Genomic DNA, 14,048 nt, shown 5'->3' with positions numbered 1-14,048 from the left:
CCGGGCATTAGGAGTTGCAGAAGTAGCGGATTTAAAAACTTTCTGTCTGCAAGTCTGTTCGTCGATATAGCGCTTCATGAAGAGACCCTGACCTCATAAGGGGAAAATATGGCTTTTTAAACTGTGACTGTCTTCCTCTTCACCGTAAAGCTCCGCGTGCTTTGCTTCTTGCAACGCACTTTACAAGGTTATTCAGGAACTATGGGGTAAGTAAAACTGCTTTCTAGCTTTGTGGGGACAGAGGAAAGTTCGGGCAGTCATTTCTTTTAGCTAACTGTTTAAACTAACGGTGAATTCAGCTGTTAATTACTCTCATGTACAGGGCTATTTTTGCCATTATTACTATTTTAAAGTAACCATGTCAAAGTGACTTTTTTTATGTGTTAAAATAGTGAATTTGTTTTCTCTCTGTTTCTTGATACAGTGTTAAGTGCGCAACAAAGACTAACAACTTAGATTATGTAAAATCACTCCACATTATATATGTAAAGTCTGTAATTATATTAAAGTAAATGTCTGTATATTGTTTTTTTTCCTTTTATTATTTACTCATGTTTTTTGTTTCCCAAAGTACGTCAAGGTTCTGTTTTGCACTTATTGCTTAATTATTGTGTAGTTGTGACATCAATCAATATTTGTTTCACAGTATGACGTAAAAGGGAAGAGCTCAATAAACCTTAAAAAGTCATTTATTTATATGGTGTTATCCTTAAATATTAATTATAATTTTTTATTTTTATTTTATTACATTTTATAGAATTATGAAGTGTTTTCAGAGTACAAAATTTGGGATTTAAAGGCACAATTGAAAATTTCAAAATTTTTTATTTTCTTCATTCATCCCACAGGTCTTCAGGTGTTTCCACAACTCTATCATCCACCCAGTGCACGGTTTGTGCTTTTGAACAATTTAATCGAAGCAGACGACACAATGGCGGCATCGACCCTTCGCAGGAAAATTCCTCCCATTTCCACAGGCGAGCTCGGCGCTCCCCCTCTCCGACAGGCTAGCCACAGCCAATCACGGCCGGGGACGGGGGCGGAGCCAGCGGGGAGGCAGCACTTAATTGGTGAGTTTTGCCAAGACGCTTTTTTATTTTTCCACATCCCGAGGTCGGAGCCGCAGTGCAGCACGGGGCTAATGTCGTACAGTGAGTACAGCTAAGTGGATATTTATCGAATGCAGACGATGCTGTTCAATCATTTTCAGATGATCGGTTAGTTGTTCACTTGGATTTGTCGGATGTATTGCTTGATTTTTAACTGAAATGGTTTTACATTTATCCTCTCTACCTTGCGTGGTTTAAGATTTTTTTTCCTGAATTTGTAGTTTTTAATTTCACTTATTCTACACAACCATCTGAATGGGGAAAAAAAAAACAGATTGCTTTACTGATTACATGATGATTATTTTTTATTTTTATAGGTGATGGTCACTCAGATTGGATGACGGAAAAAGTTGATTTGTCTTCATTTGTGTCGACAACCGAATCTTCTCCCAGCTCATCCCTTCCACCCTCGCCGTTAGAACACGATGTCAAGGTGCCCTCGGATCTGGAGGTCATGACCTCTCTACTGCAGGAGGAGCTGGCTCAGCTGGAGGACTACTTCCGCTCCGAGTCCACATCCACGACAAACAAGTTGGAGAAATCCTCAAAATGTGACAAGGGTGCCCAAGCCATGGGCTCCCAGTCTTATTATCAGTTACCCTATGGCTCGTATGGGACCAGCCAATCAGAAACCAGCCCTGTGGTTGTTACCTTGGCAACAGGGGAACTGGACCTGGCCAGCTTCTGCGGCGGCCCCATCGGCAGAACCAAAATCGCGCGACCCGCTCCGTACAACTACCATCACCGCTACCACCACAATAATGGGCGAAGAATCATCAGCGAGGCGGTGAAAGTCGGGGAGGAAGTTGGACTTGATACGTGGGGCTCCAGGGGAAGTTACTCAGGAAGCACAGAGTTGTCTGTGAACCACTACTCCACACTGAAGACAGTGAGCAAGAGCAGCCTCGGTAGCGTCAAGAAGGTGAGAGAATGTGCTTTATCGTTGAAGGAAGAGGAGAGTTATTGTTTTTCAGAAGGAATGTTTTGCAGCGAAGAGATTGCTCGAGGGTTTTGTCTGGGCGGCTCGTACGACGGCCACCACAAGCGAGAGGGACAGTTGATGCACAACGTGAAGGTCAATGTAAGTTACGACAGCACGGGGCTCGAGGTCTTGCACTGCAGCAAAGACGGAGGACTTTCTGGAAGTATTCCCCAAGAGACAATGGTGGCCGGTGACTACTTCCACCAGTCCATGGCCAGCACAGAGCCTTACCATAGCTTTATAGGTGACCTAGATCAGCCGTCACAAGCACAGGCTGTAGAGCCCCAACATGGCCACTACCTCTATCCAGAATGCCTTGCGGACCAAAGCTATGAATGTCTGTCCAGAGGGGAGGGCGAGGGGACGCTGCTGGGTGCCCCCATCCACCGCCCCACCCAGAGACTAAAGGATGAGCCCTGCTCCGTCAAACCGGCTCTGGTGATGGGCGCCGCTTCTCTGGATTCTGGCACTGGAGAGAGGAAGCAGAAGAAGAGAGACCAGAATAAAACTGCTGCTCACAGGTAAACGAGTGGCTCATTACATTTTTATTTCTAGCTCCTTCCTTTCACTTATTTTTTGTTATTAATTTCTTCTTTTAAAAAAAAACATGCTTAAATGTTCATTCACATCTAAAAATCGGTTCTGCAGTCAGATGTCTGTTAGGATGAATTAATTCATAAAAATCTGATTGATTAAAATAAAGTAAAATATATTTACAATTACAGCTGAGAAAGGATTCTTTTAAAAATCATATTCTTGTTTTTTAGCTGCTCAGTCAATCGCTGATACCTGAATACTTGTTGTTTCGCTTTACAACTCTTAACATGGCAGGAGTGTTACATAAAGCAGCACCCCAGTGCTTTAAATGTCCTGCAGAGTGTGGGAGGGAGATGGAAAGTCCCTCACTGTCTGCCAAATTCAGCCCCACCTAAGCGTTTCTCTACGTCTGGGTTGTCTGTGTGTGACTAGTTTATTCACATCTGTGTAAAATGGGGAACATGTCAGTAGGGGAACAGTTGGAAAAAGTCATAATTGATCATTCGAGCTCGTAACTGCAGTAGGTGGAATAAACAGCACGTCATGTTATCTCAGGGGAGGGATGTCTGAGTTGTGTAAGTAATCCACCCAATGTAGCTCAAAGGTCACGCTCACTTGACTCATTAATAAAGATGCAAGGCAGCAAAACCCTATAAAACCAACTGGGCGCCTTCTCTCTTTCTGCAGGTACAGGCTGCGTAAGAGGGCGGAGCTGGACTCTCTGGAGGAGGAGCTGCATGGCCTCGAGGGGCAGAACCGGGAGCTTCGTGACAAGGCGGAGTCGGTGGAGCGAGAAATCCAGTACGTCAAAGATTTACTGATCGAGGTCTACAAGGCGCGCAGTCAGCGGCTCAAACAGGATGGCAGTGCCTAAAACGCCCACGCTGACCTCACCTTCCAAACCTCCCAACCAGCACCAAGAGAAAAATCAAGTCAAGAGCACCAACTGGGTTTTGTCTCACAAAAATGAAATGGTAGTTGCATGATTTTGGTAGTTCTTTTCTAAAAAATAAAAATATATAATTGTTCCAGGAGGACGGCCGAACAAAAACACACCTTTCCTTAAAAAAAAAGAAAAGAAAAGGAGAAGTTTCCAAATGGGTGAAAAACTTTAACAAGCCTTAGTGAGGTGGCTTCCAGAGGAGATGCTGAACTTGTCCGTGACCACTGTGATCCGAACTGCACTCACAGCCTTGTGATGACTGAGTTTGCGCTTGCAATGATTGATCGTTTACAAAATGCTCTCTGAATTAGTAGTAGTGATTGAATTTGCTTGTGGTTTTTGTGACACACATCAGCAGCATTGAGGCAGATCCATGCTAAATATATATTTTATTTTATATTTTATTTTTACCTAATAATGTTCATTTATCATTTGCTTAAAACAATCAACTGAATAAAGGGATTGCTGGAAAAAAAGTGTGCAACATGCTCTACAAATATTCATTATCAGAAACATTTAGAAAATTTGTATTGCTAAAATGTTGAGTATTTACACTTCTTTACCCCACTGAAATACCCACTGCATGTTTGATTTTCGAAAAGCATGTGCGAGTGTTATTTGAAGGCAATATTCTGTTAACTGCATGGCTTCAAGATCTCCACCACGTCAATTTAACTGAGTTGACTTTATTCTTCTTCCCATCAGCTGGCGACGTTTCTCTGAGCCCCCCCCCCCCCCCCCCCCCCCCCCCCCCCCCCCCCCCCCTCCCCCCTCTGCCGGTGTGATTCATGCTCAGGTTTTGGTTTTCTGCTCTGAGAAACAGAAACATTCACTGGCTTTTTTCCTTTCTCTTCTCTCTCTCTCGGCTGTATTTTGCGAACAAACAATCACCTGTTGACGCAACAATAAATTGTTGTTGGGTAACGGTACGACTTCATGGGAATTTTGTTTTCAATTGATCAATTTGATGTATCTGAAATTCAGGTCCTTTTAATAATCGATGTCAATGTCAGGAAATTATACATCAGGTAAATTACAGCCAAATAAACCACTTCTGTAGTATCGTTGATATCTGCCTTTGGACTGTTTTTCACTGCATGCTGTTCATTATGCATTCATTGTGCAGCCATTAAAACCCCCTTGCAACAACTGTCCAAATGTTATGAACTGCACCCAGAACAGCACACACACGGAATAAGAAGGGTGGGATTAAGAGATACAGATGCACAATAAACCCACTCTGCCCCGCCCATCTATCAGAGCCCTGCCCATAACTGCTGCTTCCAGCCCTTTTTCTTTCTTTCTTTCTTTTTTTTTGGCTGCAATGCAGTCGGATTCCCAATTTATTTCCCAGGATTCACCACTGGACAGCAGCACATAAAGGCAGGCGTTGATTGACACCTGGCCATCCTGCAACAAAACAAGCGCTTCCCCTTTAGATTGGAGTCAGCGTGTCCAAGCAGCCGCATATTAAAGAGAAATCCGATTAGAGAAATACTAACAGCCACTTCTCATGTTATTTTCTCCAATGTTTCACTACTTTGTTCCCGCACTGTGATCGAGCCCCGGGGCGGACTGGAGTGATATCAAGCTCCGGCAGTCAACAGACAACACAAGTTGCCTATCTCATCTCCCCAGCTCGTGGAGGGTTCGTGTGCCTCTGTTTGACTGTGTGTGTGTGTGAAATCTCTTGGTATCTCTCCTAGCAGTTGTAGGCCTTTCAAGTGCATGAGGCAATATCACACAATACTTGCAGGAGGAGGAGAGAGATGCAAGTGAACTATCAGAATAAAAAAGTACTGGGTTGACAGAGAATGCCGTTCCATCCATTGATTCAGTCTGCTGTCTGTTTGTTGTTGGTTTGATACAGATGCAATGTAAAAGCGGATATTAATGCTGACATAATATTTATAATCTGATTTGGCAATGATTTAATACATAAATAAAGTTATTAACTATGATATATTCATTTATAAAACATTTTAGATTAGGGGAGATAATAATCCAGCCATCCATTTTCCATCACTTAGCTGGTAGCAAATAGAAAATACATACACACATAGCAAATTTGAGGTATTTGACCAATTACATACATTTTAAACATCTGAACATGCTGAGTGAAAACTTATGGTTGATATTACATTATCTGAACATTATAATCACTAGGCCTAAGTACTTAGCCAACCAGCAAATATGTACAAAAGAAAGAAAACACAGTGTGAAATATATAGCTGATGATTATTACACAGATGTCAAAAGTAATGTGAGAATAAATGCACATATAAGGATAAGATATTGCAGAGAACTATATTTTAATTTACAAAACATAACTATAAATATATACTGGATTTGCACATTTGAGTCAGTTTTCCATGGATGTCTCTAGTGACAGCTTTTACAATATGGTGTCTACAGGGGGAATTTAATCCATGTCTTGTGCACATTTAGAATATTCCAGTAGGATTTACTGTATGTAGGGCTCTTTCACCACCAGGTGTCCCTCCAAGCTTAGACATAGACTGCACTGGAGCCATGCAGGGTTGTTTTTGAAATATGTGTTTTCTACACTGACCCTGCACCATAGCAATACACAGTGAATACGCTATATTCCAGTCCAGATGCCTTAAGATAAGACATTTAATTGTCAAAGCAAAAGAACTACAGGAACATATGTATACAAAAGTAGCCAGTGGAGGAAGAAGTCTTTTACTTAAGTAAAAGTAGTAATAGCCTACCACAGTGTAAAAATACTCCCATTACAAGTAAATGAATTCAATATCTTACTTAAAGCTGGGGCAGGTAATGTATTTGAGAAGCATCCTGACATCAATAAATCAAGTGCTTTGACACAAAAATAAAAAAAGGCCGGTATCTGTGGCTGTAATGTTGCCAGCAGCAACAGACACAGGGGTTTACTGGGACTGAAATTCAGCCCAGGACTTTAAGACAGAAATATTTATTGCAGTTATTTTAATACATATCAGTGTTTTTGTTGTATAAAGTGAATCAGATTACGCCGAAGACATTCAAGAAACTTCAGGATGACACCTGCCTCCTCCGTTTGTATAAGCAAGGCAGCTCTGCACTGAACAAGACCAGGTCAGGCAAGCCTGAGTCAGTCAGAGTGCTAAAATAATTTAATATAAATCAAAAACTACAATGCAGTCCCATAAAATACAGCAGTGTGTGCATGTGTGCATAAAAATCAAATCCCTCATCTTCAACTCTGAGTAGGCCTCTCCCTGGCTCAGCTTCCCCTGTGCTGGCCCCCACTCTGCTTGTATTGATTGTACAGCTACGTATGCAGGAGAAGAACATCTGTAATAAATATGATGAACAATAATCCATTTTCTAATTCTATCATTGCATAATATGATTGCCTGCTCAGCCCTGCTCAGCCCCTGTAGCTGTCACTGTTTGTCGGGTTCCATTGTCCTTCTCCTCCTTCTCCTCCTGTTCATTCTCTCCCTCCTCATCAACATGACTGGGGTCATCATCACCCTGTCCCTTTCCATCACCTCCACTGACCTTAACAGCTAATATAAATACAAACATACAGAGATTCCTGTAGAAGGATGTTGTCTTTGTGTGATTACACATTGCAAACTTATAATATAAGCTATGTAATATATTGCCCAATGTACATGTCTATATATAAACGCATATATAAATAATTTCAGTATATAATCCTAAATCTCCTAAGGCTCCTAATCGCGCACCTGTCCCTGCCTGTGCAGGGTCCTGCCTCACCTACAGCAACCTTTCTGCCAAGAAGTCCGTTAATATGGCGCATCTTGTGGCGACATTTTTTTTTTCTTAATTCTTGTTTTTTCTGCACCACACATTTCTCATTTACCTCTTTCTTTCTTTTGGCCACATTTACTGTCTCTGTTGCGCTTGTCACAAAACACAGCGCTGAGTTCAGCCCCGACAAAACATATGAAGATTGAACCCAGATGGAAAGTAAAGTCCTTTAATCAGCGCCGTTGAGCCAATTAGATTTCAGCAAAAACAAGAATCAGTCCAAGTTGGGAGGTGCTGATCGTATCCCCCCCTATAGAAAGAAATGGTTTGGCCCAGTCTGATAGACACACAGACAGTTCGCTGCAGCTGACCGGCAGTTATGACAATTTGTGCTTCCTTATCTAAAAGAACTGCCAATAAGCACATCTCGATAGGTAGCACATATCGTCAGAACACCGGTCGGCGCGGTCGCGGATCGTAAAGTAAGACATTAGGAACTGAAAAATGAAAACTCCTGACCCCCAGCCGGTTCGGCCTGAAATGGACCGGGAACATTCCAGCACGCCCCGATGGAAAATCCGCCACTGTTGCCCAACGTTACCTACATTAAGTAAGAGTATTATAATCAACAAAATGTTCTCACAGTATCAAAAACTAGCACACAATGCAAGAGAATTGCCCTTGTGAGTGTTTGTTATGAGACTTTAATGTGTAAGAAGCATTTTACTGTAGATAAAAGCCTGTCATGGGTTGTGTACTGTAAAAACGTTAATCATCAAAGCAACTAGTAACCACAGCTGTCAAATAAATGAAGAGGAGAGTCAGAAGTGCAAAAGTTCCCCCAAGTACTTTTACAACTACTTAAAATTTACTTAGTTACATTCCACCACTGTAGAATACTAGGCTACATTATAGGCATCTACTATACTCAAAAGGAAGCATGAAAAAAATAAAAAAACCTTACATATTACAGTATATACGCTTCAAATGTAGTACTAAGTGCATTGAGGATCATAAATATCAGAACATAAAAATAAAAAAACAAAAACTGCACTTAGGGAAATGGAATCTCCTGGACGGAAATGCGTCGTTGAAGTGTCTTTGGTCAGCATATAGCAGCGTTTGCAGCATGAAATACAGTTACTGTACAAAAAATAAAATGGAAGACAGTAAAAGGTTAATCAAATTGTGTCAAGTTTCTGTTTTGATTTCAACAGAATCTGTCCAGTCAAAATACATATTACATGTGTATAGTTCATTTGTTGGGTGCACGGGATTTTTCACTTTATTTACTTTGTTTTTGACACACAAGGTGACTTAACTTGTCTCACCTTTTGTTTTTTGGTAACCACAAGACAAGTAATCTCTTGACACATTTGTTTACTATCAGTAAGATAGCTGTGCGTGTTTTCTTGTGGTGTGCCTCTATCCTCATTATGTATATGCATTATGCTAAAATTACAACACTGTAAAACCAAATCTATAAGAGGCTGATTTAGAGTTACAATACAGGTATAGCAGCTTAGAGTTACACATTTTTGGAAATACAAAAATTAAATATATAATATATATAATTGCCTACACTAATTTCTCAATACTTTTCAAAGATGACATGGTTCTGTATCAACATGCTGATTGTCTGTTGAGCTTTGAATGCATTAAAAGTACCTAAACACTGTCTCAGAATCTCATCTCAAACTCAAGTAGACAGTTACGGTGAAACATTTTTTACAACAACAAATGACCTAAACAAAATTAATACAGCGTACTACACTCTGAAATACATACATTAATGCATATAGAGATTTTGCTGTGTTTTGAGGTAGAGTGAGTAAATAACTTAGTTGTGGTTTCTGACTGCAATGTGTGACAAACCAATAAATATATTCCACAGTTTAGCGCACATTAATTAATGTTGTGGAAAATCTAAGACAGTATATCAGGATCAGTAAATGCGTGTGTTGTGTAAGTAAATAATTCCAACACAATGCTTGTGTGTGTTTGTGTGCAGTTATGACGCATTGAGATGAGAACGTTTTGCGTATCCCTGTTGTCATCTGCTCTGCTTGGGAAGCAGTCTGAAACCACCCAGGTATGACATGAATCAGCGTGTTGTGCATCTTAAAAAAACACACAGGAGGGAAGATGTTTTCAGGTGTTAAAATGATAATCTGCTTCCTGGTTCACTACCACTCTTTGGATGGGTTAGTGGGTGGGCTTTTGCACAGGAGGCTACAGCCATGCTATTGGATCTGTGAGGCTACACAGAGGCACAGTGGTGCTTTGAGCGAAATGCTAATGTCAGCATGCTAATATGCTCACAACAACAATACTGACATGTTGATGTCCAGCAGGTACAAAGTTCTAACATTTTATAATTTCCACTCAACACAAAGGACAGCTGAGGCTGATGGGAATGTCATCAGTTTATTTCAGTCTAAATCAAAGTGGTGGACCGCTCAACAGGCCATAATTATCAACCCTAGAGCCACACTGCTAGCGTGGCTAAAAATAAAATTGTCTTACTTTGCCAACGTTTAAATATTTTGTCCTGAAGTCATCAAGTGTTCTAAATGGAAAGGCTTCACCCTCAGGGGAGTACGAATCTGTACGGTAAATGCAAATCATGTTAAATTTGATCTTAAGGTTTTGGTCTAATGATTTGACTAAAGAAAAGATTGTGGGACCTCCAAAACAACAGGATTCATCCTCTGGAGGCAAGAACGTTTTACTTTTTACACATTATAGAAAGTGTTGATTAATGTTGTAAATTTTGTCCTGAACAGACTGATGTAAATCTAACCGTGGGACACTGTCATTTAAACTCTGAGGAGAAAAATGTAAACAAAGTTAGACAGCTCATTCTCTGACTTTTTTCTTACCACCACATCACATAAGCGTCATCAGCAGATGGAGCTTGATAAGGTTGCATGGAACCTTAGCTGTTCAAAATGTCCATTATTCTGAGCCCTTGTGAACTTCTTGTCCATGTTGGCTTAAATATTTAGATTAAAAGTTTGTTCTTGACCTTGTAACCATAAGTTTTTGTCTATTACCATCCACAATTTGCCTTAATTTTCCCCAGCTGTGAGCAGCTTCTCAAATTCCTTTGAGAATTCTGTGTTCTATTCTACATTTTGGTCAACAGTGTCCATCAACAGCACACTCAAAAAACAAGGAGATGTATGTGGAAATCCTTTTGTTCTACTGGATTTTGTCACTTTTTCAGTGTAAATGTAAACTAAAATCTGCATAGAATTAGTTGTATACAGTAGTACAGATGTGCAGTCAATGATAAGATCAGACAAATTACATCACCAGTAACAAACAGTAACTAAGAATTTACAGGTATTGACATCCCTGTGAGGAGTCATATAGAGATGTTAGATCATGTTAGAGCGAGTAGGCAAGGACGATGTGGGAGGAGGGATGTGATGCAAGAAGGGAGGAAGGGGGTGGAGAAACCACAGTGACACTCCAGTAATGGAGGAGAGCAGAGGAGAAGCTGGAGCTCGGTGTTGCAGAATGGCCTGCAGCTCTGTTTGAGGCGGTGTGTATACCAGCAAGAAGGTTTTAAATTTGTCATGAGCAGCCGTGTGCAGCCAGTGGAGGAGGTGCAATAAGAGGGTGGGTGTTGATGTTTAAGATGGTGGAAGGGAGGTGTTTCAGGAGGCCAGCTCGGATAGAGATAAAGAAGACCACACAAGGTGGTACAACTCTCTGATTTAACCTTTTATTGCACAATAATTGGGGCCAAACACATTGGGGGTCATTAAGATCAAAGGAGGAGCTCAGGCAGTTACATGTGCCTGTGTGATTCTTAAGACGCCTTGAGTACAAAAGTGGTATTTTGGCCTGAGGGTGACAAGGAGGAGAGCATGTAGAGTCTTGGCAACATGCAGTCAGAGGTTCTTCCTCAGTAATTGTATGAATATCAGCCCACTAGGAGTCCATATAGATATGTTTATGAAACATACTTCAGCCCAACCACTAGCTTTACAAACTAACAAGCTAGTAGTTGGGGGGGCCTGGTGGCCCCATCCACACTACTCCGTTCTAGTTTACAAACGGAGAATTAAAACAAATACGATCTCCATCCACACCAGCTTTTTAGCTGCGTTTTGGAGTTGATCTCTGTCTATATTTAAACGACTGAAAACACACATCTATTGGCCATTCAGGTACACTGGGAATGCGCGGGCCAGTGTAAACATGAAGCAGATGGTCTATTCCGTAGTTACAGAAGATTTGGCGAAATAATAAATAAATACAAACGAAGAATCAGAGCAGGTTTTTCTGCATTCACCAATAATAAGCTGGGACTGTTGCTGAATGTAACAGGGAGTGTGGTGGCGGAAAACAGACTGGAAGTCGTCGCAAAGTAAACGCCGACATGCACAGTACAAGTGTAGGCAGATAAGTGTTATTTGCACGGTTCAGAATATTTTAATAAAATTACCATGTCATCATGTTTCTATTTTGCATGACTTAGGCTATAAGACCCAATCAGAGAGCCAATGCGTGACCGGCTGCGTCACTGTTTCTAAAGTCCTCCGTTTTGGGCCGCCTTCACTAAAACGCCCTCCGGAGTTTTGAAACACAAAACGGGGTCGGCCGTGTTTCCAAACTTCTACATTTAAGGTCTTCGTTTTCGCCGTTGTAGTCTGGACGGGAGGTGCAAACGTAGCAAAAGGGCTCCGTTTTAATTCGAAGTCTGATGGCTGACAGTCATCAGGCTGGAGTCGTGCTGCCCTGCCTCGCTGCATTCTCTCTTATTGATTTCTTACTCTTATTTCTTTGTGAAGCGACATGAGAAGATCTCGTTTCATAATAAGGCTGGAGAGGACCACGACTAACCTCGACCTCTGTCGTCTCTATCCATGGACAAATCTAATTTTTTCTTTTGGAATATTTGACAGGCCAGTGGGTTGCTTTGTAATGGGGCACTCACAGGCTCTAATGGGCATTTGGCCAACACCCCCATCTGAGTAGTCCCAGACATTTAAACTGTTAAAGATGACACCAGAGGTGAAGGGAGGCTCTCCCAGGTACCAGAGTCACCATGCTGACTTCCAGTAGGTGAATCTATTTGCACAGCCAATGGTACAAACACTGTGGACCCCTGTGATCCTGATAGGTAAGCCTGGACCTAATGGATGGTAAAAGTGAAAGCCAGTCTTCCTGTGGTACATAAAAGACACATGACTGACGCAGGACTGTGATGTTCTGAAGTGTGTTTTCAGTTACTAGACAGTGACAATTAAGACAAAAGGTACAAGCTGATTCAGTACAGTATAAATATTTGTATTAGAAATACAAGATGTTTGATAAAAAGTCAGCAGTTATCCATCTCTTTTCATGGGATAATTACATTGTCAAGAGTTTATTCAAAACACACATGAACAGTAAATAATACAATAATAATAACATTTAAAAAAGATTTGGTGGATGTGCTGCCTCCACAGTGAGGATAAGCCACTCGGCATAAACCGCAGGAGATTAGTCCAAAACAAAATGTAGGTTGTCGTTTTAGTCAGTGGAATCAGTGGACATTTCTGGACTCGTCTTGCTGCCTATAGCTATAACATCCACCAAAAGATTCAACATTGCTTAATGATTCAGGAAATACATGCTTTGTTGTGGTTCATCCTTCAGAACAGTTAAGCACTTGCTTCAGATGCGGCAGCTAGATGCTCAATAAAATTGTTCTCCTTTTGCTTTAAATAAATGATCTGTGGTATTTTCATATAAACACAGGTCTGTTTTCCTTTCCTTTCTATTATTACTGTGAGGAGATACGGTAGATAGCATCGAATGTTCGTCTCTTATCAGAGGCCAAAAAGGATTCCCAGAGTCTTTTATGAATTTATGTTGTCTTTCCCCACCACCTCAAAAGCTACCCAACAAAGGATGTCCTGATCACGAAACAGTCTGTTCCCTAATGAAGTTAAAGGTACCCTGTTTACTTAAATTTACATTCAGTATTTCCTAGTGAAATGCATTACTTAAAACACACAATGAAGATTTGTGAAAATATAGTAACCTGCATTGTTTACAATTCTGTTTACGAGCTAGAAAACTTCTTCTGTGCCTTTTGCTGGGGCATTGCCATGTTCCTTGCCGTTTCATTGCAACCTGTTGATCAGAGGAATAGCGTGATAGTGAAATAGTCAAGTTTTCCATCCATATGTAGTGCAACAAAATGGGGACCCATGCTCCATAGTGCTGCTATGCTGATGACTGTCAAATTTATGTGCCGGTAAGTCAGTCAAAAACTCTTTTAGAGTGTCTGAATGAAGTGAAAGCATGGATGGCTATGAATTTTTTGTATTTAAATGAGAGTAAAACTGAGCTCATGTTACTTACTCCGAATGACTCAGCTGCTGCGGGTCCTGTTGAGCTGGGTTAGCTAACCCGAGATATTAGCTCTGTGGTCACAAATCTGGGAATCAAGTTGGACGGTCGTTTAAAACTTGATGCCCAGATTGGTGCAGTGGAGAAAACCAGTTTTTTCCAGCTGAGGCAACTGGCCAAAGTGGCCAAACTGTTTTTATCTCAACATGATTTTGAGATTTTAATCCATGCTTTTATCACCACTCGTTTAGATTATTGTAATGCACTCTATAGTGGTCTTAGCAAATCACTTATGGCACGATTACAACTAGTTCAAAATGCAGCTCCTCGTCTTTTAACCGGAACTCGAAAAATTGCCCATATTTCACCCATTCTCCAA

The 14,048-nt window shown here is 41.0% G+C and overlaps 1 protein-coding gene across 1 annotated transcript; it reads left to right on the top strand.

Annotated features, from left to right (window-relative positions):
- The first annotated feature begins 7 nt into the window (after positions 1-7).
- On the top strand, positions 8-4,047 carry LOC123985869. The gene is made up of 4 exons (XM_046073832.1): positions 8-206; positions 849-1,070; positions 1,427-2,612; positions 3,316-4,047. Exons 2-4 carry the CDS (start codon positions 932-934, stop codon positions 3,500-3,502), a joined length of 1,512 nt encoding a protein of 503 aa, XP_045929788.1. The 5' UTR covers positions 8-206; positions 849-931; the 3' UTR covers positions 3,503-4,047.
- The last annotated feature ends 10,001 nt before the right edge of the window (positions 4,048-14,048 follow it).

The sequence above is a fragment of the Micropterus dolomieu genome, linkage group LG17 (genome assembly GCF_021292245.1).
Source record: "Micropterus dolomieu isolate WLL.071019.BEF.003 ecotype Adirondacks linkage group LG17, ASM2129224v1, whole genome shotgun sequence".
NCBI classification, from domain to species: Eukaryota; Metazoa; Chordata; class Actinopteri; order Centrarchiformes; family Centrarchidae; genus Micropterus; species Micropterus dolomieu.
This window is presented reverse-complemented; position numbering and strand designations above follow the sequence as displayed.

What these genes read in the sequence shown, in the direction of transcription:
- LOC123985869 (XM_046073832.1), top strand. Translation starts at nt 932, where the DNA reads ATGGCGGCATCGACCCTTCGCAGGAAAATTCCTCCCATTTCCACAGGC. An exon ending in GGGGAGGCAGCACTTAATTG is followed by an intron (nt 1,071 to 1,426) that starts GTGAGTTTTGCC and finishes TTATTTTTATAG; the next exon opens with GTGATGGTCACTCAGATTGG. An exon ending in AATAAAACTGCTGCTCACAG is followed by an intron (nt 2,613 to 3,315) that starts GTAAACGAGTGG and finishes CTCTTTCTGCAG; the next exon opens with GTACAGGCTGCGTAAGAGGG.